At 43.6% G+C, this 15,000-nt stretch overlaps 1 protein-coding gene across 7 annotated transcripts in view; it reads left to right on the forward strand.

Annotated features, from left to right (window-relative positions):
- prkcz (protein kinase C, zeta) overlaps window positions 1-15,000 on the forward strand; it is a 106,269-nt gene that overhangs the window by 41,637 nt on the left and 49,632 nt on the right. For 6 of the 7 annotated variants that reach the window (XM_036579653.1, XM_036579655.1, XM_036579654.1 and 3 more), the window contains one exon: window positions 12,937-13,022. In XM_036579653.1, the coding sequence (XP_036435546.1) occupies window positions 12,937-13,022 (86 nt within the window). Of the gene's footprint in view, window positions 1-5,657; window positions 5,782-12,936; window positions 13,023-15,000 lie in introns of those variants that run through there. The other variant, XM_036579658.1, reaches the window with a different exon arrangement.

The raw sequence follows: 15,000 nt of genomic DNA on the forward strand, positions 1-15,000 counted from the left end.
ATTGAACTATATTTATTACTAAAATAATCCAAAAGACATGTTTGCTGTCTGATTGGGTGACAGAGTGAAGGCCACACTGTGAGCAGCCCGGGTACAGAACCGTCCACTCAAAGGTTCTCTAGCCATTGAAGCTTAGCTTTCACTGAGTTGATGTAGCTGAGGGGAAAACAGGCTTTACATAAAATAATTAGAGCTAAAACAGACCACCAGACCAGACCACCGGAGCCTCTTCAGCGAACAGTGGCCATCTCTCAGTTTTAAATGGAGTAAATGGAAGCTGCCTTCAGGGCTGAGCTCTGCGTCCGAGACGGCAGAGAGAAAAACAGCGTCTAAACAAACCAAACCGCGATCAGCTCAACACCGAAATAAACACCGTTCGGTCGCCTGCATATTCGGTTTCTAACGCTAACCAATCCCGTCTGAGCTCAGTGCCAGCTGTGCAGCAGGAAAAAAGTTTGGGAATTTGGCCCGGAACAGCGAACAGCTTCCCTGATCTTCACCTTTTAAAACAGTGTATGGTTCTTCACTGGAACCATCACAGTTCCCCAGCAGAGCCAGAGCCTCGTTTACACACACAGTGCAGTTTCACTGAATCTGTTCTGAACAGTTTCAGCGTTTGAGTCTGAATGATTTACACAGTGGTCAGTGTAGGTCAGACTGCGGGTCAGAAACCTGCGATCTAACGTACATTTAACGTCACATTCAGTATTAATAACCACTTAAACATGAATCATCACAATCAGTATGTTCAGTTTGTCCAGTGTGAGTGTTTCTCTCCATATGAGTTTCTTTGTACTCTATGAATTTCTTTCCTCAAGTTTTATTGCCCGATATTCATTTTGTCGGTCAGTTTCTTTGTGCTGTATGAATATCTTTGCCTGGTGTGAGTGTCTTTGTCCAGTATGGGTTTTTTTTGTCCAGTATGAGTGTTTTTGTGCTGTATAAGTGTCATTGCCCGGTATGAGTTTCTTGGCCCAGTATGAGTTTCTTTGTCCAGTATGAGTTTCTTTGTCCAGTATGAGTGTCGTTGTCCAGTATGAGTGTCGTTGTCCAGTATGAGTGTCGTTGTCCAGTAAGATTGTCGTTGTCCAGTATGAGTGTCGTTGTCCAGTATGAGTGTCGTTGTCCAGTATGAGTGTCTTTGTCCAGATGAGTGTTGTTGTCCAGTATGAATTTTTGTCCAGTATGAGTGTCTTTGTCCAGTATGAGTGTCTTTGTCCAGTATGAGTGTCGTTGTCCAGTATGAGTGTTGTTGTCCAGTATGAGTGTCTTTGCCTGGTTTGGGTTTCTTTGCCCGGTATGAGTGTCGTTGTCCAGTATGAATTTTTGTCCAGTATGAGTGTCTTTGTCCAGTATGAGTGTGGTTGTCCAGTATGAGTGTCGTTGTCCAGTATGAGTGTCGTTGTCCAGTATGAGTGTCTTTGTCCGGTATGAGTGTCTTTGCCTGGTTTGGGTTTCTTTGCGCTATATGAGTGTCTTTGTCCAGTATGAGTTTTTTTTGTCCAGTATGAGTGTCATTGTCCAGTATGAGTGTCGCTGTCCAGTATGAGTGTCGTTGTCCTGTATGAGTGTCGCTGTCCAGTATGAGTGTCGCTGTCCAGTATGAGTGTCGTTGTCCTGTATGAGTGTCTTTGTGCTATATAAATGTCTTTGTCCAGTATGAGTGTCATTGTCCAGTATGAGTGGTGTTGTCCAGTATGAGTGTCTTTGTCCAGTATGATTTTTTGTCCAGTGTGAGTGTCTTTGTCTAGTGTGAGTTTCTTTGTCCAGTATGGGTTTTTTTTGTCCAGTATGAGTGTCATTGTCCAGTATGAGTGTCGATGTCCTGTATGAGTGTCTTTGTGCTATATAAATGTCTTTGTCCAGTATGAGTGTCATTGTCCAGTATGAGTGGTGTTGTCCAGTATGAGTGTCTTTGTCCAGTATGAGTGTCGTTGTCCAGTTGAGTGTCTTTGTCCAGTATGAGTGTCGTTGTCCAGTTGAGTGTCTTTGTCCAGTATGAGTGTCGTTGTCCAGTTGAGTGTCTTTGTCCAGTATGAGTGGTGTTGTCCAGTATGAGTGTCTTTGTCCAGTATGAGTGGTGTTGTCCAGTATGAGTGTCTTTGTCCAGTATGAGTGGTGTTGTCCAGTATGAGTGTCTTTGTCCAGTATGAGTGGTGTTGTCCAGTATGAGTGTCTTTGCCTGGTTTGGGTTTCTTTGCCCGGTATGAGTGTCGTTGTCCAGTATGAATTTTTGTCCAGTATGAGTGTCTTTGTCCAGTATGAGTGTGGTTGTCCAGTATGAGTGTCGTTGTCCAGTATGAGTGTCGTTGTCCAGTATGAGTGTCTTTGTCCGGTATGAGTGTCTTTGCCTGGTTTGGGTTTCTTTGCGCTATATGAGTGTCTTTGTCCAGTATGAGTTTTTTTTGTCCAGTATGAGTGTCATTGTCCAGTATGAGTGTCGCTGTCCAGTATGAGTGTCATTGTCCTGTATGAGTGTCGCTGTCCAGTATGAGTGTCGCTGTCCAGTATGAGTGTCGTTGTCCTGTATGAGTGTCTTTGTGCTATATAAATGTCTTTGTCCAGTATGAGTGTCATTGTCCAGTATGAGTGGTGTTGTCCAGTATGAGTGTCTTTGTCCAGTATGATTTTTTGTCCAGTGTGAGTGTCTTTGTCTAGTGTGAGTTTCTTTGTCCAGTATGGGTTTTTTTTGTCCAGTATGAGTGTCATTGTCCAGTATGAGTGTCGATGTCCTGTATGAGTGTCTTTGTGCTATATAAATGTCTTTGTCCAGTATGAGTGTCATTGTCCAGTATGAGTGGTGTTGTCCAGTATGAGTGTCTTTGTCCAGTATGAGTGTCGTTGTCCAGTTGAGTGTCTTTGTCCAGTATGAGTGTCGTTGTCCAGTTGAGTGTCTTTGTCCAGTATGAGTGTCGTTGTCCAGTTGAGTGTCTTTGTCCAGTATGAGTGGTGTTGTCCAGTATGAGTGTCTTTGTCCAGTATGAGTGGTGTTGTCCAGTATGAGTGTCTTTGTCCAGTATGAGTGTCGTTGTCCAGTTGAGTGTCTTTGTCCGGTATGAGTGTCGTTATCCGGTATGAGTGTCGTTGTCCTGTATGAGTGTCGTTGTCCAGTATGAGTGTCGTTGTCCAGTTGAGTGTCTTTGTCCGGTATGAGTGTCGTTATCCGGTATGAGTGTCGTTGTCCTGTATGAGTGTCGTTGTCCAGTATGAGTGTCTTTGTGCTGTAAGATTGTCGTTGTCCAGTAAGATTGTCGTTGTCCAGTATGATCGTCTTTGTGCTGTATGAGTGTTGTTGTCCAGTATGAGTGTTGTTGTCCAGTATGAGTGTCGTTGTCCAGTATGAGTGTCGTTGTCCTGTATGAGTGTCTTTGTGCTATATAAATGTCTTTGTCCAGTATGAGTGTCATTGTCCAGTATGAGTGGTGTTGTCCAGTATGAGTGTCTTTGTCCAGTATGAGTGTCTTTGTCCAGTATGATTTTTTGTCCAGTGTGAGTGTCTTTGTCTAGTGTGAGTTTCTTTGTCCAGTATGGGTTTTTTTTGTCCAGTATGAGTGTCATTGTCCAGTATGAGTGTCGCTGTCCAGTATGAGTGTCGATGTCCTGTATGACTGTCTTTGTGCTATATAAATGTCTTTGTCCAGTATGAGTGTCATTGTCCAGTATGAGTGGTGTTGTCCAGTATGAGTGTCTTTGTCCAGTATGAGTGTCGTTGTCCAGTTGAGTGTCTTTGTCCGGTATGAGTGTCGTTGTCCAGTTGAGTGTCTTTGTCCAGTATGAGTGGTGCTGTCCAGTATGAGTGTCGATGTCCTGTATGACTGTCTTTGTGCTATATAAATGCCTTTGTCCAGTATGAGTGTCATTGTCCAGTATGAGTGGTGTTGTCCAGTATGAGTGTCTTTGTCCAGTATGAGTGTCTTTGTCCAGTATGAGTGTCTTTGTCCAGTATGAGTGTCGTTGTCCAGTATGAGTGTCGTTGTCCAGTTGAGTGTCTTTGTCCAGTATGAGTGTCGTTGTCCAGTTGAGTGTCTTTGTCCAGTATGAGTGGTGTTGTCCAGTATGAGTGTCTTTGTCCAGTATGAGTGGTGTTGTCCAGTATGAGTGTCTTTGTCCAGTATGAGTGTCGTTGTCCAGTTGAGTGTCTTTGTCCGGTATGAGTGTCGTTATCCGGTATGAGTGTCGTTGTCCTGTATGAGTGTCGTTGTCCAGTATGAGTGTCGTTGTCCAGTTGAGTGTCTTTGTGCTGTATGAGTGTCGTTATCCGGTATGAGTGTCGTTGTCCTGTATGAGTGTCGTTGTCCAGTATGAGTGTCGTTGTCCAGTATGAGTGTCTTTGTGCTGTAAGATTGTCGTTGTCCAGTATGAGTGTCGTTGTCCAGTATGAGTGTCTTTGTCCAGTATGAGTGTCGTTGTCCAGTTGAGTGTCTTTGTCCAGTATGAGTGTCGTTGTCCAGTATGAGTGTCTTTGTCCAGTATGAGTGGTGTTGTGCAGTATGAGTGTCTGTTGTCCAGTATGAGTGGTCGTTGTCCAGTATGAGTGTCTTTGTCCAGTATGAATGTCTTTGTCCAGTATGAGTGTCATTGTCCAGTATGAGTGGTGTTGTCCAGTATGAGTGTCTTTGTCCAGTATGAGTGTCGTTGTCCAGTTGAGTGTCTTTGTCCAGTATGAGTGGTGTTGTCCAGTATGAGTGTCTTTGTCCAGTATGAGTGGTGTTGTCCAGTATGAGTGTCTTTGTCCAGTATGAGTGTCGTTGTCCAGTTGAGTGTCTTTGTCCGGTATGAGTGTCGTTATCCGGTATGAGTGTCGTTGTCCTGTATGAGTGTCGTTGTCCAGTATGAGTGTCGTTGTCCAGTTGAGTGTCTTTGTGCTGTATGAGTGTCGTTATCCGGTATGAGTGTCGTTGTCCTGTATGAGTGTCGTTGTCCAGTATGAGTGTCTTTGTGCTGTAAGATTGTCGTTGTCCAGTATGAGTGTCGTTGTCCAGTATGAGTGTCTTTGTCCAGTATGAGTGTCGTTGTCCAGTTGAGTGTCTTTGTGCTGTATGAGTGTCGTTATCCGGTATGAGTGTCGTTGTCCTGTATGAGTGTCGTTGTCCAGTATGAGTGTCTTTGTGCTGTAAGATTGTCGTTGTCCAGTAAGATTGTCGTTGTCCAGTATGATCGTCTTTGTGCTGTATGAGTGTTGTTGTCCAGTATGAGTGTCGTTGTCCAGTATGAGTGTCTTTGTGCTGTAAGATTGTCGTTGTCCAGTAAGATTGTCGTTGTCCAGTATGATCGTCTTTGTGCTGTATGAGTGTTGTTGTCCAGTATGAGTGTCGTTGTCCAGTATGAGTGTCGTTGTCCAGTATGAGTGCTGTTGTCCAGTATGAGTGTTGTTGTCCGGTAAGATTGTCGTTGTCCAGTATGATCGTCTTTGTGCTGTATGAGTGTTGTTGTCCAGTATGAGTGTCGTTGTCCTGTATGAGTGTTGTTGTCCAGTATGAGTGCTGTTGTCCAGTATGAGTGTTGTTGTCCAGTATGAGTGTCTTTGCCCGGTACGAGTTGCTGCTATTCCAAGTTCTGTGCTTTGATCCTAAATGCTGCCACTCACAGAGGAAGTGACCTGCTATCAGCTTCCTGCCAGCCTGCCAACAATGACAGGAAGTGATGTAAGCGCTGTGGTGCAGTAGCCATGCCCTTCACGCTGCCTGGCCTTTACACACTCATCACTGAGCCCTCAGGGAGCCCGAGGGTCCACACTGAACGACATGGCGGGCTTCACTGCTGTCTTTCAGGACTGTGGAGGTGGGGCTCTTTCGCTTGGTGTGTTATTCCAGAGTGGGTTGTCAGTTTAAGGGTGCAGGAGCGGCGCTGTCTGTGTTAGGCTGCTGCTGGTTTGGTGCTTTGGGGAAACCGCAGCTCCTACATGTCGGGATGCTTTTCATCTCAGTTATTTCCAAAGACGCCATATTTATCTGGAGATGCTGACGTGGGTTCAGTCTAGAAATGCTGGGCTGAATGGTACACTGGAAGATAAAGGGGTTGGGTTGGGTTTATTCTAGCGCTGTTAGAGGTGTTGGGTTTATTTTAGAGATGTTGGTGTTATTTTGAGGGTGCGGTAGCTCATTGTGTTGGACTGACAGACTGGTCTGAGTGCTGCTGCTGGAGCCAGATGAGAGACAGAGGAGGAGAAAATTAGAATAATGCAATAATCTCTCTCTCTCTCTCTCTCTCTCTCTCTCTCCTCTCTCTCTCCTCTCTCTCACTCTCACTGTAGCAGGTCACTGTCTCCACAGTGATAAGTTTAGAGGTGGGGGGGGGTAACGATTGAGGAGACTCTCACTCAGGGTCTGTCTGAGGAGAAAGAGCAGATTAAACACAGAAAACCGGATCATTAATAGAATCGGATCATTAACAGAATCGGATCAATAACAGAATTGGATCAATAGCAGAATCGGATCAATAACAGATCTAACGTAAACAGAGTTCAGGTCTAACCTGTGTTTGATGAAGCTCCTCTCTGTAACCAGCTAATCTCATATTTCACTACAGCTAATCAGTATTTCTTTATTCTTCAGTCAGTTATTCAGTTAATCAGCTAATCCCGATGTTCTGCTGTCTGCAGCTGATCTCAGTGCAGCTCCTCATTCAGAGTTCGTCTGTTAATAAAGCGTTTAATGTCCTGTCTGTTTGTGTTGTTCTCCGCGGGACGCTGGCGCTGTTCCAGCCGCTCAGAGCGCTGTAGACTCTCCGTCTCCAGAGCTATTGTTCAGTTTAAGGTCAGAGAATTGAGTCACAGAGTAAATACCTGCAGCCCCCACCTGCTCTTTTACTGCTTTAGCGTTAGCGTTAGCTGCTCATGTGTTCGGGTTTGTGTTTGGAACAAACACATTTCACTCTTGTTGTTTTTTTTTTTGGAACAGGCTTAAAGTGAGAGATCATAAAGTCATAAGTCACAGCTAACAGGCTGAAGGATAGCTTGACAGCCAAAAGATAGCTAACAAGCTAATAGACAGCAGGCTAAACAAGTTAAAAGGTACAAAACAAGCCAAATCATGGTTAACAGGCCAACATGTTAGCAGGTCAAACAGGCCAAAGAAGAGCTAACAGGCTACTGGAGAGCTAACAGGCTACTGGAGAGCTAACAGGCTACTGGAGAGCTAACAGGCTATTGGAGAGCTAACAGGCTATTTCACTTCTAATAGTATTCTGATTGGTGCTGATCACTTATGAACTCGGTGCTCAGACAATGCAGATCCATTAGACGGTGGAACCACAGTTTTTGTGACATCACAGTGTTTGTTCTCTTATAAACAGTGATGATGTTCTGCAGAAGGTGGCTTTGCTCTGGTCTGGAGTTGCTAATGACTAATCAAAGGACGATTAAACTGTGGTTAAGAATTTAGTCGAATACGTTATATATAACATTCAGCCTTACAGGTTTTAAATTGAACACAAGGGGGCGCAGTGTAATTACTGAGCACTCAGTGCAGTGAGATGACAGTGCTGTGACAATGTTCTGAAAGACGTTTCTCCACTGCTAGACATGAGGGAGTTGGCCACATTAGCGATGGCGCTCATGCGTTCCCGCAGGGTCGGTTCCTTCCTTGGCTAAATACAGATCAGCACAGCGTTTCTCTGTGGAATCTTCTTTACTGATGTTCATTCCAGCAGAGGCGTTTCATTCATTTAAGCTACAAGACGTTCAGATAAGCCTGTTTCGTAAGTTTAGCGGTTTTCAGAGTCAGTTCTGAGTAAAGGTTTGTTTGATACCTGATAACTGTTTATTAATGTTGACGACAATCAGGAAAATCCCTCACGTTGTGTATCCTAGTCTGGTGTGGATTGACGAGACTAAACTGGTTAAATTAATGAGTCAGAGAGAGAGTTCAGACTGGGGACCTTCATTCTGCACTTAATAAACTCTTCTGTTCTGCTTTTACTGTAACACAGTCTGAGTGTTTCCTTCACATATGGAGAAACATCTCCGTCCTCCACCCTGAAGCTCCACGATCTCGTTCTGTTCCTCACTGACCTGCTTACGGAGCTTGGACCTTCAGCTGCTGTGGACACCTCCACCTGAAACAGGCCGCTCTCTGTCCCTGGAGTGAGGAGCTAAGATTAGAGTCCGAGCCGCTCAGTGAGGAGCTGCAGAGCTTTGATCAGTAAACTGGGGCAGTTCATACGCGTCCTGTACGTTACTGTGCTGATGGGGTTCTATACTATTACATATTTCCTGTTTGTGGTGCCGTTGACTTGCAAAGTTCCTCCCTCAGGCTGTTAGTACATCCACATCATCTTCATCTACATCAGAGACCCCGTTTACTCTTGGTCACTTCCTGTGTCCAGTGTCTGGATTGTATCCTGATGAGATTTTAGCCTCATACATTTACACTCGGTGGTCAAATGCGTCTCTGGTTAGTCGGACTGAAATCCGGTTACAGTGGGACGGAATATGCAGATCAGCTCGTTATGCAGTGTTCTTTGGAAGCCGTTTAATAGTTAATCGAGTGTTGCTCGGTTCCTGTGAGTCGTCCTCAACCGTGTGAGCCGGATTATCATCCTCACAGACACAGATCACACGCCCAGTGACGCACTGCATGGGGACGGGTTTTGTTTGTACTGGGAGGGGTTTCAGTTGTACTGGGAGGGGCTTAAGGTTGTACTGGGAGGGTTTTCAGTTGTACTGGGAGGGGTTTCGGTTGTACTGGGAGGGGTTCAAACTCAGCCCCGTGATTTCTTTGACCCTCCAGTTATGTGTGTCGTGCTGATCTGAGAACAGTGGAATGTCCACACCTGACCGACCTAAAGAGGTTTGATGACACCAGGCAGGTGTCACAGCGTCCTTAGTTACTGTTGCCATGTGTGTCAAACTTTCAGCTCAGGATACCTGTTAGCATTTAGCGTTTGTGCTGGCAGAATGAAGAGAACTTCACAGGATTCAGTGCAGAACCACATCAGAACCGACGAGTCGGAACGTTAACACTGCAGAGTTTCATGCGGAACCAGGAGGAAGTTTGTGAGACGAAATGCCAAAGACGAGAACTTCTGTGAACTTTAATCAAATATAATTCAAAATGTGTATTAATATTAATATCTAAAAGTCACCCCCCCCTCTCTCTCTCTCTCTCTCTCTCTCTCTCTGTCTCTCTCTAATAGAATTAAAACAGTATCTATGGAAACAGTGGTGTGATTCCTCTCTCTCACCCTGCTGGAGGAAGTTAACAGGATTAGAGAGAGAGAAAGAGAGAGAGACACATCTGGAAGATTAGAGCTCTGAGCTCAAAACACAGTCACAGTTAATAAACACAAGTAAAATATAACTGAACTAGATTACAGAATAATCACAGTTAACTTTGAGCGAAGATAACTAAGAAAATTAACTGTAACATTTCAACCATTTGGGGGAAAAAAACTTTTTCTCAGTTTGTAAAATATAATCTGGGATTATTTCTATTTTATAACACAGGATTAATATAACCTGGGATTATTTCTGTATTTTATAGCAAGAGTTATATCTGTATTTATTTATACAGAAATACAGATTATTTCTGTATTTTATAGCACGTGATTAATATAATCTGGTGTTGGTTCTGTGTTTTATAGCACAAGATTAATTAAACCTGGGATTATTTCTGTGTTTTGTAACACAGGATTAATATAAACTGGGATTATTTCTGTGTTTTGTAGCACAAGACTAATATAACCTGGGATTATTTGTGCTGACATGGTGGTTTGTGTGGGATTAAAGTCACAGAAAAACAACAGCAATAATGTTAAAGTATCATCAGAGTAGAGCTTCTGTATCAGTTCAGATTATATAACTCAAAATCAGAGCCCGGCGCTGATCTGAGCTCCTACTGTTGGATGAAGAATAAGAGCCGTTTATATGAGGAGAGTCCGGCTGTCCGGCTGTCCGGCTGGTCTTTTTTTGGGCTTTATTCTCTTTAGTGTGTTTCGTGTTTGTGTTTTCTATTATTTATAATTATATGCAGATGTAGTGTGTGTGTGTGTGTGTGTGTGTGTGTGTGAGAGAGAGAGAGAGAGAGAGAGAGAGAGAGAGAGAGAGAGAGAGAGAGAGAGAGATCAGCTGGCATCTGGTGATTCTGGCTAACGAGTGAGGGAGAGCCGGTGTTGCCATGGCAACAGCGGGGAATTGAATCAATGCCTCACCCCGTGTGCCCTCCACAGGATCAGCCGGAGAGGATTGTGGGATTGGTGGGAGTTGGGGGGGTGGGGGTTGGGTGGTGGGGGCTGTTATCAGAGCAGAGAAGAGCAGCTTTACTCTTGTCTTTAGCTACATTGCTAACTCATGCTAACACTAACCACAGATGTGCATCTTCAGAGCTAATCCAGAGAACAGCCAGAATTCATTTATAAAGCACCTCTGTACAACAGAGCTTTACAGAAATAACTGATAAACACTAATAAACATTCTGATAAACACCAATAAACACTCTTAGCACTGATAAACACTGATAAACACTAATAAACACTGATAAACACCAATAAACACTCTCAGCACTGATAAACACTAATAAACACTCTCAGCACTGATAAACACTAATAAACACTCTGATAAACACCAATAAACACTCTGATAAACACTAATAAACACTCAGCACTGATAAACACTGATGAACACTAATAAACACTGATAAACACCAATAAACACTCTTAGCACTGATAAACACTGATAAACACTCTGATAAACACCAATAAACACTCTTAGCACTGATAAACACTGATAAACACTCTGATAAACACCAATAAACACTCTCAGCACTGATAAACACTAATAAACACTCTGATAAACACTAGTAAACACTGATAAACACTGCATAAAAATGGCTGCAGGAAGTGTTTATACTGCAGTGGAATATAAATAATAACAGCTACACACTACAGCTCTGCTACTGTTCACTGACATGATCACACTGTAAACATGTTATAGCAGATGTAATATTGGATGTTATGTTGGTTTATGTCTGATCTGTTGAGTTTGGTGTTTATGCTGTGATTGATGTTATTGGTGATGATGTAATGTGGGTGGATCACTCCTCAGCGCTCTCTGCTTGGAGTCTTGGAGTCTGCTTGGAGAAGTTCCTGCGGTGCTCGTTAGCGAGCGACGCAGGAGAGTTTCCTCTGTTTCAGTATTTATCACTTTACGTAAAGGCTCTGACTGAGACAGCACCGGCGCTCTGCCGACGCTCTGCCGACGCTCTGCCGGAAACAGTCAGTATCTTAATGTTCTGACGTTAAACTCAGAGTAACAGTCGCTGGTTTGCGATCGTGTTTCCTCATGGTGGCGCTGTAGCTCTGCCAGAGTTAGCATGTATTTAACCCTGATTGCTTTTGCATTTGCGGCGTCACTGAGGCCTTCTGTCAGTCAAACGCTGTGGGTGGGCTGCCAGGGGGGCTTTTAGGAGGAAGTGAGTCTACTTTAGCAGTTCTGGAGCACTCACCACCCAAACCAGTCTGAGAAGAGTTCCATCCAGAGGGATTAGCTTTTGTTCCGTGTGGAAGTGATTCCTGACTGACTGGGAGAGTTTGGAGCTGCACTGACCCCAGAGTTACTGACACTGTGAGCAGCTTTGGACAGAAACTCACTGGACGGCCAGTGATGGATGTTCTTATTTACACTGTGGGTTAGCGCAGTGTTTCCCACGGTCATCTGAGTGTGGGTGTGCCCATAGCATAAGCCCCCCCACCCCCCCACCCATGAACTGACCATGTGAAGGGTGATTCGTTTGTGGTATTTGTGTTTGTGTCCTTTAACGGTTTAAGCTCCGCCCCCAGAGTCGCTGGCGAGTGTTCATGTCTGTGTTGGTCAATAAAGCGGATCAGTGTGTGGAACTGGAGCTTCTGTGTTCGGCTGTGTTTCCTGTCACTGAGTGAAAGAAGCTGCTGCCTTTACTGTCGATGCAGTTTCTGAGCAAACACTCAACACAATCCACATCACCATGGAAACGATTATTATTGATCTGTTTCTTCAGAAGAACCGTTAAAAGACTGACGTTTACTCGTATCTGCGTGAAGCTGCAGAGCTGAAAAGCCTCACTGTGAAAAATCAGATTAAACAGCAGAATCAGACGCTCTGATCAATCAGAGTTCATTTACTCCTGAAACAGGAATCTAAACAGGAGAAAGCTGGGATTAGATTATCATTCATAATTCTGCACGTTAGAAAAGGCATCCAGACAGTTAACTGCGTCTGTCTGTATGAGAACACGTTCTAGAATAGAGACGTAGCTGCTTGATGCTGAACTTAAGGTGGAGCGCAGTTCAGTGACAGTGTTCCTGTTTCTATCCTGCAGTTCTGTAATCTGATTTTTGGGAAGCAGAGACTGACTTTGTGTTTGTCCTACTGCCAGACGCCACTGTGAACTTGGCAGGTTCTTCATGGTTCTTTCACGGTTCCTGTAGTTACCGTGGGTGTGAACATGGCCCAGAGCGCTGTGTCTGTCCTCGTGACTCTCAGATGAAAGTGTGTATTAAATGGATGATATGTTATTTATTAGTTAATTAGTCAGTTAATATTTTTTATAGAAGAGCTATACTGATTATAAATAATAATAACAATAATAATAATAATAATAATAATAATAACAGCAGCGTTCAAGTGTGACTGCATTTAATTGTGAACCAGCGTTCTTGTTCTGGCTTGTTAAGAGAGATTCTGAATGTGTTTAATGAGTGATGGAACGACTGAGTGACAGGATGAAGGACTCAGTGAATGAGGGTGTGACTGAGTGAGTTACTGTGTGTGTGTGTGTGAGTGTGTGTGTGTGTGTGTGTGTGTGTGTGTGTGTGTGTGAGGGGGGGTGTTAATTTTTGTGTTTTTTTGCTAGATGTTTTGCTCCAGTGTCTGCCAGCCACATTGTCCTCAGGTCACTCTGTCCATCTCGTTCTCTGAGGTTCTCTCACTCACTCCTCTCTTCTCTCTCCTCTCTCTCCTAGAGTCCATCTATCGGCGTGGCGCTCGGAGATGGAGGAAGCTGTACAGAGTAAACGGACATCTTTTCCAGGCCAAGCGCTTTAACAGGGTCAGTACTGAGTCTAATACTGTTCTTACTAAACAATCCTGTCCTAAACCCCCCGGAGTCCTGTCCTAAACCCCCCGGAGTCCTGTCCTAAACCCCCCGGAGTCCTGTCCTAAACCCAGCGGAGTCCTGTCCTAAACCCCCCGGAGTCCTGTCCTAAACCCAGCGGAGTCCTGTCCTAAACCCAGCGGAGTCCTGTCCTAAACCCAGCGGAGTCCTGTCCTAAAGCCCCCGGAGTCCTGTTCTAAATAATGTTTTTCAAATTCAAATATTAATAAAATATCTCTATCGTTTCTACTTATGAGCACAAATCTGGTACAGAGTGAAAGTTTAATCTGCTTTTCCAATAATCAATACAACCCCATTTCCAAAAAAGTTCGGACACTATGCAAAATGTAAATAAAAACAAAATGTAATGATGTGCAAATCATTTAAACCTCTTTATTTCATTGAAAGTAGAACAAAGGCAACATATCAACTGAGAAATTTTATTGTTTTTTGAAAAATATTTGCCCATTTTGAATTTGATGCCAACAACACATTTCAAAAAGTTGGGATGGGGGAACAAAAGACTGGTACAGTTGTTTAAAGCTAAAAAAACACCTGGTAGTTGATGGACAACAGGTCAGTAACATGATTCGATGAACATGATTGACTCAGAGAGGCTGAGTCTCTGAGAAGTGAAGATGAGGAGGGATTCACCACTCTCAAATAGTGCAACAGTTCAAGAAGAACGTTTCTCAACATAAAACAGCAACAAAGACCTTTAGCTTTTCATCATCTACGGTACATAATAACATTAAAAGACTCAGAGAATCTGGAGAAATCTCTGTATGTAAGGGACAAGGCCAAAAACTAGTATTTACTGGCTGTGATCTTTGGGCCCTCAGGCAGCACTGCATTAAAAACAGACATGATTCTGTAGTGGAAATCACTGCATGGGCTCAGAAACACTTCTGAAAACCACTGTCTGTGAAAACAGTTCATCACTGCATCCACAAATGAAAGTTAAAACTCTAAAACGCAAAGAAGAAACCAAATATAAACAGGATCCAGAAATGCTGCCACCTTCTCTGGGCCTGAGCTCATTTAAAATGGACTGAGAGGAAGTGGAAAAGTGTCCTGTGGTCTGACGAATCAACATATGAAATTCTTTTTGTAAATCATGGACACTGTGTCCTCCGGGCTAAAGACCACTCAGGTTGTTATCAGTGCACAGTTCAAAAGCCAGTATTCATGATGGTATAGGGGGGCATTAGTGCACATGGCATGGGTGATGTGCTCATCTGTGAAGGCACCATTAATGCTGAACAATATATATGCATGTTTTGGCAACATATGCTGCCATCCAGACGACGTCTTTTTCAGGGAAGGCCTTGATTATTTCAGTAAGACGATGTAAAACCACATTCTGCATGTATTACAGCAGCACTGCTCCGTATTAAAAGAGTCCGGGTGCTAAACTGACCTGCCTGCAGTCCAGACCTGTCACCACTGAAAACATTTGGCACAGTATAAAATGAAAAATATGACAAAGGAGACTCTGAACTGTTGAGCAGCTGAAATCCTGTATCAAACAAGAGCAGAAAACGTTTCACTTTCTAAACTACAGCAGTGTCTCCTCAGTTCCCAAACACTGTTGTTAAGGAAGAGGTGATGTAACACAGTGGTAAACAGGCCCCCGTCCCAACTTTATTGGAACGTGTCGTTGGCATCGAATTTAAAATGGGCACAAATAAAAAAAAATAAAAAAATTCTCAGCTTCAACATTTGATATGTTGTCTTTGTAGTATTTTCCTTTAAAAATATGATTTGCAGATCATTGTATCCTATTTTTATTTACATTCTGCACAGCAACCTTTTGAAAATGGGGTTGTACAACCTGCTTTTATCTTCACTGTGATGAACGAGATCTCTGAGGGTTAAGTGTGCTGAGCTCAGTGTGTGTGTGTGCGTGCGTGTGTGTGTGTGTGTGTGTGTG

The sequence above is a fragment of the Colossoma macropomum genome, unplaced genomic scaffold (assembly GCF_904425465.1).
Source record: "Colossoma macropomum unplaced genomic scaffold, Colossoma_macropomum, whole genome shotgun sequence".
NCBI lineage: Eukaryota > Metazoa > Chordata > Actinopteri > Characiformes > Serrasalmidae > Colossoma > Colossoma macropomum.